At 44.9% G+C, this 12,127-nt stretch overlaps 1 protein-coding gene across 1 annotated transcript in view; it reads right to left on the bottom strand.

The window, feature by feature from the left end:
- Positions 1-12,127, bottom strand: part of LRP11 (LDL receptor related protein 11) — a 29,379-nt gene that overhangs the window by 15,903 nt on the left and 1,349 nt on the right. Inside the window, exons 3-5 of the mRNA XM_036239532.1 lie at positions 7,992-8,149; positions 3,249-3,390; positions 153-278 (exon numbers count right to left, since the gene is read on the bottom strand). Coding sequence (XP_036095425.1) covers positions 153-278; positions 3,249-3,390; positions 7,992-8,149 — 426 coding nt within the window. The remainder of the gene's footprint in view (positions 1-152; positions 279-3,248; positions 3,391-7,991; positions 8,150-12,127) is intronic.

Genomic DNA, 12,127 nt, shown 5'->3' on the forward strand with positions numbered 1-12,127 from the left:
CTAGCATTGTAGACTCATAATAAATGCTCTTTAAGCTCGTTCACATAAAGTGATACCTGAAACCAGGCAGAAAAAAAGCAATATGGAGTTTGCATTTTATTATGAGAATATAGACCTCCCTCCTACCCCAAAGGGCCAGGCAGCCAACTCACGATTTTGACAGAAAGCTTCGTCAGACCCATCGGGACACTGCTCCACTCCATTGCAAGCCAGCGTGATGTCAATGCAACAGCCGTCGTCGCAAAAGAAGTGGTAGCGTGAGCACACTTTCGAGCATCCTGTTCGTGAACGAGACCCAAGTCACAGGAGTGCAGGAAATGTAAGACTTGCACCGTGCCGAGACTGAGACTGAATAAATGTATGATGAAATGCACGTGGGTAAAGAGACGCCGATAAGGAGGAAACACCTAACAGTCTGAGCTGGAGCAACAGATCCTGGAAAAGTTAGGGGGTCTCCTTGACCTCCCCTGACTTAATTCTCAGGACTCACCGTGAGCCGTTCTCCGAGCTTCATCGCCTAAGAGGTGGAAGGGAGAAGCAGCAGGTCTGGTCTGCTCCATCCACGCCTGAGTTTCCTCCCCCAGGTCTCACTCTGCGTTGATGTCTTCATCCCATCAACGCCTTGGTGGGCCACCTAACGCCATTATACCTCCTGCATAGCACTTGGGTGGCCGATCGTGTTACATCGGAGACACCATTCTATACATGCCGTGTCTTGCATTCTTGTTTCCTAAGTAACATTTTTTACCGATATTAACTGTCTACTATCGAACCCTATTTGTTGTGATTAGAGAAAAACTCTGAGATGGGCTAACCAAAATCACAGCGGGTCTGAGAATGGGGGAGAGAGACAGGGGAGGTTAAGACTGCTTACATCCTGAAGAATGCTGAAACTTTGAATCAAATTTCAGGTGGCTATTTCAGCTTTTTTCTAGATAAAACAGCCGAACGCCACACGCCACCATACCTTGCTTCCGCATAAACTTTCCAGGTCGTTGCCCACTGCCAATCCCCAGAGCTATCTCTGCTTCACTATCTCATGCCTTCTTTATCCATAGCCTATGTAAAGTCTTTCAAAATAATTTAGATTCCCCCCCCCCAAAACTCATTGTATTAAAATCCCATTAGCTCCAGGATGGTGAACGTGTCTGTCTTCTCCATCTAGCCCTGCGGCTGGTGGGTCAGACATCAGACCCAGGACCTGGTCCTTTCTGGCTAGCACATAGCTCAATAAACCCCTTGTTTCAGAAAGTGCCACCCTTGGTAACCATTACAGTTGGGTCATTAATTACAAGATCGATATTTATAACAGAGGGGAGAGAAACACCTCTTGATCCCCGCCTGTGGTTTTCAGTGTCTCTAGGTGGTGATTTATTAACTTCGGCTCATAGTATGTTATTCCGATCTAACCAATGCGTGACTCCAGACAGCAGAGAGTACTAACTATAGCCACTCTTTTTTATTTTTCCATAAAGTTACATTAGACCTATACCCAAGTGGCCTTTCGGTACAAAAATTCACTTAACTGTCTGCCACTTCAAATACATTTTATTGCCATCTTAAAGAAAGGCCAGAAATATACAACTGGAAATTTTGGAGCCTTGGGAAATTGGCCTGAGTACATAAACCAGGACAAACAAGGGGCCGGTAAGCTGCTCGTTATCTGCTTATGTCAGCACAGGCCCTTCCTCCCACCCAGGCCGTAAATAGCGATCCTTTTCTAATTTCTGTAGGGGATGACAGGGTATCTCTGTCTTCTCATGAGCACTTTCCTCCCAGAATCAGCACTTGACTCAGGCCCTGCCCAGGCCAGCACTTGATCCCAGGAGAAGAGCCTCTGGGCCTGGCAGTCCTATGCTGGGGAATGACTGGCTGGAGCCAATGCCATGTGTCCAATGGCCCTGGTGCACAGCCAGCACACGAAGGCTCTCTAAAGTAACAGTCTGGCTCTCATGCACCTGGCTCTCATGCACCTGCAATAAATCAACAGGGTCTGCTCAAATCAGGCTGGGCTGTATGGGTCCATTGACACCATCACTGACTCTCAGTGCTGACGTGGGCAGGAGTTTGGTGACTGCCTTACCACAGGAAGTCAGTCACCCCTTTCCTCACAGCGGGCCTAATCTCTGCTAGACAGTGGGTCAACCCATCAACCTTCAAATGCTGCTTATGCTGATTCCCTGTGGAAGGCAAATTTTCAAGGCTGCCAAGTCCTTAATATTCTAAAAACTCCTTCCTTCATTTCTAATATGCGTACCGACCTACATCTTTGACACGAGACAAGATCAGCAATAGTACAAGTGAACCTGTCACATTCCAGTTTTTACGTCCTTATTCTCCCGACTGCTGGCTTAAAAACCATCCAAGCACTGAGTAATCGAGGATGTCAGAGGCATGCTGCAAGTTCACTAGAGCCATGGCTAGTGGCAGTGAATGGCCCACTCTGGGGCCAGGGGCCAGGTCTGTGGAGTGCACCACTCAGCGCCCAGTGCCGAGCACGGCTTCTGCGTGCTGCAGACACTAAGGGCATGTCCGCTGACCGAACGACGGGACCCTCCAATACACAGTAGGTCAGTACCTCACCACACGTTTACCGTGGGAGACTTCACTCTGCAGAACCCCTATACGTTAGTGCCGCTGAGTTCCATGTTTTTTTTTTTTTTTTTTTTTTTAAATTTGATGGGCTAATCTTAGAAATGCGGATGCTTGGGAAAGAAAGACACACAGATAAATGAGATAAATGAATTAAAAATGTGCAACAGGATGTGAGCGCGGGAATAGATCCATAAAGCTACATCATAACTGGATCCGTGCATCTGTGTAAAATACCCATGAAAACTTTTAAATACTCCTTTTAAATGGACACATGCACTTTGCATACATTTGGCTTAAATGTACTCCTTGCTGCACTCTTCGACCATACATATCAAATAGGCCACACACCTTTAAACGATATCCTCTCCTGGCAAAGTTATCTTTTATGAAATCGAGTCTAGGAGAGACGGAGCATCTACAGGTTCCCATAGCCCTCGGCCTACTCTCATGCCCATCTCAGCTCAGCAGTGTCACTCAGCCCCAAGTACAATAAAGCCTATTTTTGTCATCATTTGACAACAACCAAAAATAAAACGGGAAGAGCCCGTGGAATGCGCAGTCAGAACACCACAGGACAGTCCAGTCCCACCCTTCTGCTAACGGTCTGGATTCTGTCGGCCGCCGTGAATGCCGGGGAAGGACTTTCTTCTCACCTCCCGCGGAGAAGGCCATGGGCAGCACCGTCACCGAAACGTTGTCGGAGCTTCTCTGCCCGGCGGTGTCCATCACGGTGAGCTGAACGGTGTATGTCCCTTCCCGTAAGTGGGACAGCTTCAGGGTTCCTGACTGGGGCACCTGACACCCAAATGGAAACACCGCAGTCAGTGAGGAGACACGAGGCACAGAATCCCACAGCATCCCGAACCTGGCACCGGTGCCGTCCGCGCGGCAGCCCCGGTACGCGCCTCTCCGCTCCTGGGCCGAGGCTGCAGAATGCTCCTTCGTACACTACTGTGACAGGTGGGCCCTGCTTTGGATTCGCTATTTCTAATTTTATCTGGGATGACAATGGCCTCGACTGACAATCCTTCCCTTGTCCTCAGCAGCCGCTATTCCAAACTTGTTCCTCCTCCCAGCTTCATACACAATATCTAGTCCTTCCTTCTCAACAGGTGCCATCTACTTCAAGAAAAAAAAAACTGGGACCATCATTAGGGTCCTAATTACGGCTCCACCATTCGCCTCATCCTGGGAATGCACCTGTATCTATGCCATTGTCACTTCCTCTCCTGCAGTCACTACATCAGCTGTCCCTCTTGCACTCCAGGCCAACCTCTCCATCTAGTCCTCGACCCCTCTCCCTCTGTGACCTCCAGAACACTGATCCACCGACTAATTTCTCTTTCAAATGGCTCTGCTATTAGTAGGCTCAAGTGTCTCCTGCCGTAAAAAGCAAACAAAACAACAAGTAAGAAACGCCCTAAACCTTCTCTAGTCTCAGTCTTATTTCCCTTCTATTTCAATTCAGCTTTTATTTTTTTGAGGTTATATGTTTATTAAACAAAATGATTATGTGCCAGGCGTTGTGATACACAATGGGGGAACAGAGGTGACCCAGTCACACTCAACTTCTTGAGAGGACTTTCATTTGCTCATTTCCATTTGCTCACTTTCCATTTATTGTTTATCCCACCCATCTGACTTCTTTCCCCATCTTCCCCCAGAAACTGTGCTGGTAAACCTCACTGACTGACTTAGCGAAGGTGGCCTAGTCATCAAGGTCAACAATACTTATCAGCCGTGGGCTTTTGTTGTTTTTTGTAAGCAGGCCCTCCTGCCATATTTGACAATGTTGGCCACGCCGGTCTCTGAACTCCCTGCTTCCCTAGTCTCTGTTTCTGTGCCCCAGTCTCCCCAACTATTCCTTGCCGATCACCTCTTGGGCTCATTCCCTAAACCCAGGACTCCACCTTGATCCTCTTTCCCCTTCATGGCACTTTGCTGGACAGATTCCTGATCACGGAGAGAGCAAGAGCTTCTGAGGCCCAGTTCTGCGGTGCAATTTTGGGAGTCATTTTCAGATGCTTTCAGACAGTTTTTTCCACCCTCTCAATGATAATATTAACTGTTTAATATCTTACCTTTTTTTTTTTTTTTTTTTTTTTAAAAAAAGACCTCTTTCTGCTTAAAGGAACCAGTCTGGATATTATTCTCTACAAACAAAGTCTGACCATTATACATTTTATGACACTTATACATTAATGAACTTGAAAATACAGAGAGTCTGCCCTGTTATAATTCACCTGCTGGTTTTTATTGATGGAATTCTAGAATTTGGACTCCTGCACATCGCCTTGGCTTAGAGAACTTGTCAGTACTACATACACACACAATCGGAATGCTTTACAACCATTTAGCAGCAACAGGATGAGATACAGTGGCTGAGAAACCTTAGGCTGCTCCGTAATCACTCAGAGCTCCCGTGAGGGCACAGATTTCCAGGCCCCAGCCTCAGACTTGAGTCAGTGGGTCTGGAGAGAGGAATCTGGGAATCTACAATAACAAGCCCACCCAGGTGATCCACTGATCACACTGGAAGAAATGCAGCAAAGTAGTAATTTAACTTATCAGTCGAAGAGAGAGCCAATAAGGTATTCCCCTGATCAAAGGAGAATGTGAAGACCAGACAGATACAAGCAGTCATGAATGCTAAAATGCAGTTGCTAGTAGATGCGAAACTGAAACAAGCTGGATATTAGTACCTATTAGCTACTGAAGTGCGTGTATTAATAGATTAACATCTATGAGTGCTAAAATACCATGTTTGAAATCCACTTTTCTATAGGAAATTAATTGCACCTCTATATGAAAAAAATTATTTGCATTTCTATGGACAAGAACTATTTGCATCACTATTCATTTTCTATAATTTATAAATGCTAACCTTAAACGATCTGCTCCACAACCCCCAGCATTCCACTGAAAGGTACTCAGTAATCTCTCGCCATTTCAGTCTTCACAGCTTTTTATGGCAATCTTAATCCACAAAATGGGGCTGCACCTACTTATAAAGTTGCTCTAAAGATTACAGATACGTCTAAATTACCTGGTACCAAGAACCAATCAATGACCTTTTTTATAATGATCAAGTCGTAGTAGGATGAGTTTCCTTTGGGGGCATTCGTGAATGTACAGCATTTATAAGACAGTCACAGTTTGGTAGCCAATGTCTCTCCTATCACAAGCTCTGTCATTTAAATGATGGTTTTATAACTTTATGTCTATCTGCCATCACCGTTACACTCTTGGCTGGGGAACTGGTCCAGATTCTCCTCTTGATGGCACAGCAATCAGCCCTAAAAAGCCTATAAGAAATGTGTAATTTTGTTGCTCCTTTATAAATAGCTTCAGTAAATTAAATATTGAATCATCGGCATTATTTTTACTTAACTCTCATATATGCAATTCATTATTCACAGAATACAGCTTTTAGTAGCATGTCTGGAAAGCCAGAGCAGGTTTGTAGCTACTCCCAGAAGTGCCAGTTAATAGTCAGTGTCCCCTTTGGGGAGCTCTCCGAGCAGATGATCACGGACTTGTCCATGCACCTTTCCTGATCAATCTTAGTTTCGCAGCTGACACAACGCATAGAAGAATAATAAATACGATGGACGACACTCAAAGTTCAAAATTATTTGTTGTAATTGTAGATGATGACCGAAAGCTGAGATGTAAAAAGAATAAATATCAGGTCCTGCACTCAGGTTCAATAGAGCAAATACACAACCAGAATGGGGAGGCTCTCGGGACAGCAGTTGAGGTAGAAAGGTGAAGCAGGTTTTAGGTAATCCTGCTAACGGAAAACTCAGCATGAATCTATCGTGTGATGAGGCTACTAAAATGGTTTATGTTAATTAACCTTATAACTTCAGGTCTATCTTCCATCACCGCTATTGATAGAAGTAGAGGCAATGAATCGATTACAGGAGGTGACACCTGTGACAGGAAGATACATACACAACCTTCAGTTGACACATGGGGTTCAATTAGGGGTTTCGGATTTTAAGGGCATGGATGAATCTGAGAAAATCCAGAAGAGGCTGCATGGCGGATGGTCCGAAAATCAGTTCCTGCGAAGAGCATCTGCAAGGAGTGGGAGTGCTGAGTTCTCAGAAGAGCATTCCAAGTGGTGACGTTCATGTGTTTCAAAGATTCAAGGGACATGGAATAAAAAAAGGTATATTCGGTGCTTTGCCAGAGAACACCCAGCACCCACGCACAGAAGGAACGGAGAGGCCTATCTCGTCTGCCTACTAATTACAGCTGATTACAGATGTCCTGGGGCGTGATGGGCAACGGAGAGCTCTCGTCTCTGGAAATATCTTAGCAGAGTGGAAGACCCTTGGAAGGGAGGTAACACAGGGGGCTCTTGTATGGATGGGAGGCTGGGTAAGATGCTGAACAAGGGTCCAGACCACTTCTAAGACTACGAAATCATTGAGTAAATCGGTGTGTTTCAATCATCAGCCTCGAGGGACTAGGTGATGATCGCTTTTGTTTTGTTCCAACAGAATATAAATTGGCGCCTCCCCACAGAGGGAAGACCACAAGAAGACACAGGAAGGAAAACACAGCCAACGACAGGCCAAGGAGAGAGGCCTCAGAAGAAACCGACACTGCTGGAACCTTGCCCTTGAACTTCTACCCTCCAGAACTGTGAGAAAATAAAATCCTGTCGTTTAAGCCACCCGGTCTGTGGTTCTTTGAAGTGGTTTGGCTGAAGTTTACCTAGCCGGCAAATACTAACTAGAAAGGGTTCTGGCAGGCGTAATAAAAAGCCGCTTGCGTCACGATTCAAGACTCCCTGTGTGCCGGCAGCTGCTGCTAAATTGCTCCTTCTCATCCGCACACATGCCGTGGGCCCGGAGATGCCTGATGAAAACCGGTGTGGAGCCGGGGACTGGGAGCCCCTCGGGCTGCCCCTCCCACACTTGTTCAGTGATCTCAAGCAGGCCTGACTGCTCGGTAAGATGGTTGCTTTCTGGGTCATGCGATGAATAAGTTCATTCTGTTGTTGTTTTCCTTGTTATACTCTTGTAATTTTCAAACTTTCTACCTGGATCTTGGACTCAGAAAAGAAATAAAAATGTTTAAAAATACTCTGAGCCTTTTTCCTTGAAGCATTTTTGTATTTTGGAGAAGTCAACAAAAAAGCAAGAACGAGAGTAAGCTTTAACGTAAATATCAGGACCACTGTTTACTCAGTAGAAAACCAAATTTATAGAATAAACCATTTTTGGTTTTGTTTTTTTTTTTTTGACAATCACTTTTATACTTCCTCCGTTTCATTCCTCTTCTGCTGTCTTACAGACATTTTGGGAACATAAGTGGAAGGACAACACCAAAGACCACGTTAGTGAAACCTTAGTTTCTGTTAAAACGGCAAAATGAATTACCTTCATGTCCACCGATGGGTCCCCCCGCAGCAGCACCCACTCATACTGGACGATGCCATGGTCGTCTGTGCTTTCACGGCCATCCAAAGTCACCGTGTCGGTGGGCAGGCGCAAAACCACATCCTGCCCGGCCTTGCTGACTGGAGGCTCGTCCTTTTCTGTGAGAAAAGATAATTCACAGGAGAGATGATTCCCTATTTTTTTCCCAGTTAATTAAGAGAGCTATCTTGTTTGCCAGCATATAGTCCAGCAAAGAACTGCTAAGGATAGATACTGAAAGTTATCTTCTTATTTTCATTGTATTCTCTTTACATAAAAAATAAAATTGTAATAAATTATGAATGTAGACTTTCGCTGTAATGCGTGCTGAGGCGGAGTGTGGCGTGTCAGCTGGGAACAGTGCTGCGGATAAAGTCGTGGGTCTGTGAGGGCGAACTAGGTCCTCCGACGTATAAATCTGGAGTAGTTTTACTCTCTAGAGTGAATTTTGCACTTAATTTATAAATGGCTTATTAAATTATCAATAAGTCTTGAAATAAACCTTAAAAAATTCACCTCTGTTATAGATTTTTTTTCTTATTCTCAAGTTTTTAAAATAGTGACAGAAAGTGTTCCATGAATGGGAAATAAATTAAATTTGGAAAGTTAAGGCAAGTTCTTGGACTCATACAAAATAAAGCCCACATAGAAATTCCCTGTAACCCAATTTTTCATCTAGGAAAATGGAAGAGTCACAGCTTCTAATAATTTTTGTAATAGACACTAGCACACTGAGTTTCTGAGATGTCCTAGGATAACAAAACAAATGTGTCTACCTTGGGTCTAGAATGGTCCATTATTTGAGGCTAATTTTGTTCATTTAAATATTAATACTTAACTAACAGCTACTTTGGTGTCTGAGGGGAAATGCTGCATTTCTCAGAGCAGAGTCGTGAATATCTTAATTACCTTAAGCTTCTTACTAAACTTACTCAAATACACATCTATTTATTAATGTAACTGGAAAACCAAACTACAGGATGTCATGCATCCTTTTTGGCATCCATTCTGGTCCAAATGTGCTGTCCTGAACTTGTCCCTCCTTAACTCCCTCCGAATGATGCCTCTTCCTCCACAGCTGAAGCTGTCTCTTACGCTGACTTCTGAGGGCACCAGGCGTCCCAGTGCCTGAGGTTTGGGGCTAGCTGCGGTCCTATTAGCTTCTCATGAGGCAGCAAAGGGTCGTCACTCTTGATACACTGCAGCTAGAATGACTCTTCTGGAATGCTAATCTGAGTGGGTCATGGCCCTCATTGCTTAAGAAAAACGCTTCAACAAGCTACCATTATCTTTGGGGTGTTCAGACACCTACCTGTTGAGCCCTATCTTCTCACCTAGTGATCCTCTCTAGACCCAGAAACAGCAGATTTATGAGGGGCTTGTGGCTCTTCAGAGTTGTGACTTTTCTGAATGAGAATGGCACTGCCGGCCTCAATTAGAGGTAACTTTTTTAATTGCCAAAGGGCACATACATCTACTGAGAACATGATGAGTCCCACTTTTACAGTCATTTAAAACAATGAGGACTCATAACTCAGATATAAATGAGCCACTTAAGCAACCCTTGGCTGACACTTATTCAGCCTTTTCTGCCTCTGAACAAATATCCAGTGCCCGATGTTTCTATTCTCTTCCCCAAATAAAGAGATGTGACAACTGCATGACTAATAGGCTCTTTTCAAGAGATTTACGGAGAATTTTCCTTTAGTTCTAGAAGGTTCACTGTTTTCCACACAACCATTTAGCACTTTATAATTTTATAAAGCACCATATAATTCAGTAGTAACACATTATAGTTAGCAGCTATTTGCATTATTATACTTTCCATCCAAGTGCTAACCAGGCCCAATCGTGCTTAGCTTTAGGTGAGAGTGGGCACATTCTGGGGGGCATGAACATAGACTGGGGATCATAGTCTCTAGCTCCAGCTTCCACTTCTCCACTCCCTCCCTCCTGCTGCTCTTCACTTTTTTTTTGGGGGGGGGGGGTTTGGTCACCCAGTCCCCAAACCCTCCCTCCTATCAGCTGCATGACACAACCAGGGTCCTATAACATGTTACATGTGTGCCACCTTTTAATTCACAGCATGTCCACTTTTGACCTGCATGATCACCAGGGCTGGAAGGCAAGGCAAGCACTCAAGTCCCAAGACATTGGCAGGAACCCCCATGTGGCTCTCACACCCAGGTGTCAGGTCTGTAAGCCTCCTCTTCTGCTCCTGACACACTACTGTGGGCTGACTCAGTCATTTCAACACATCTCTCTCTAGCATCCTCCCAACCACTCGCGACAGCCACCTAATCAGTCTGCTTCTCTGCTTCCAGACTGCCTGGTGCTGCTGGAGAATGGATTTGACTTGCTCTGTGCACAGCTCCACAGCTCCTAGGCTGTGAGACACTCAGGCAAGGGACACTCTCGCTAAGCCTTCCAGCACACTGGTTTATAAAAGAACCTAGATCTTTGGGTGTTGGGAAGACAAAGAAAATTCATGTGTCTAAAGAGCTTATAACAGTAAACTTAATAAACATTGGCAGCAAACAGGGTGATGGGTTCCCCTGTAAATCTGTGCTATCCCATCCCACCTGGCCCCTCACCAATTATAATCTTTCTACTCACTCTAACGAATTCTCTGTAAGAGCTTTTCTAGATCATTTTGTGGTCCTTTAGCTTCCAACTCCACATGCTCCCAAGAGTTAGGAAAAAAAAAAAAATTCAAGAAGGAAAAACTAAGTAGTCTCAGAATGAGAAAGAACTTCAACAGGTTAAGCATCTGAGCAGGGAACACCGGGTGTTTAGATAGAGTAACCTTTGCTCTACCTCCTGGCTGCAGAGGGGAGTGAGGGCATCTCCCAGCCTGAGCTCTACCCTTCCACGTTTCAGTGTTGCTAGGGACCCGAACAAGTGTGAGTATGGCAGTGTTTTTCCAGAATGAGTGCCAACCCCACGAGTCACCTATTTTCACCTCTGAACATCTACAAAACTGAATTCCTAGGCAAATTCTCCCTAGGGAAGGACAAAGAAATAGAGGAAAAAATGACAAAATATAAAATAAAAAAAACTTGTTTGTTAGTAAACTAAACTTAAAAAAAAAATTCCCTGGGCATGCTCTTTATTTTCCTTTTGGTTTCCCCTGACTTTCAGGAAAGTTCCCTTTGGCAATGTCAGTTTCTTCCAGATGTGCACTGAGAACAAGGGAGAGACATTTTATTTTTATTTTATCTTTTGCTGTTGGGACTCTTGGATCTGTCAGTGTTGGGACAGAGATGAAGAATGCATGCGTAACAGCCATGGAGCAGGATGCTGGGGTGGGGGCTCCAAGTAAAAGTGCCTCCTGCTCCCCCTTAAGGAAGGAAACTTTGGAGTCCTTCCTAGTGTCTGCCTCCAGGCTGAGGCAGTCACTGGGTGACCTTCGATGTCTGCTCCCCTGTCAAGGGTTCTGAGCCTCCTCTTGGATGGAGCTGGGTCAGGAGACGGGGCGCCTTGCACACAGATTTCCAGACCCTTCTCATTGGAGGTCATGGAGGCTCCAGATTCCCACACTGGCTGAGGCTAACTCTCCCCCACCCCCTACTTTTGCTCTGACGTCATTCTTGTGTTCTTGTAAGTCAAACAATAGGGTGAGCTCAAACACGCTGAGCTGACCACAAGTGGGCCCAATCAAGGTTTTCTCCCCTCAGAGACCTTAATGTCCAATTGCTACATTTTTTTTGTGCCACCTCTTATGCGTCTTGATTTCCATTCTGAAGTTCCTTCCTTTCGCACCATGAGAGCCAACAAGCATTTCACGAAAATGGGTTAGACCCACTTCAAAAATGCCTGACACACGTTCTTTCCCCATTTTTGTCTGACGAAATCATCCGCAGTTGCAAGGGAAAGCCAAGCTAAAAAAACGGATGTTATGAGTAACCTGGGATCTAATTAGGTTTCGCTCTTGCAATTACTCAGCACAAACCATGCCTTACAAAAACATGAGAGTAAGACGAACCTTTTTATTTTGGTTTGAGTTTTTCTCCTTTAAATAGAATTTCCGTGGATTTCCTCAGATTAGCCTCTATCCCCAAGCCTGGAAAACCTGCAGAAGCAGCTCACCATGCCCG

The sequence above is a fragment of the Rousettus aegyptiacus genome, unplaced genomic scaffold, assembly GCF_014176215.1.
Source record: "Rousettus aegyptiacus isolate mRouAeg1 unplaced genomic scaffold, mRouAeg1.p scaffold_m13_p_1, whole genome shotgun sequence".
NCBI lineage: Eukaryota > Metazoa > Chordata > Mammalia > Chiroptera > Pteropodidae > Rousettus > Rousettus aegyptiacus.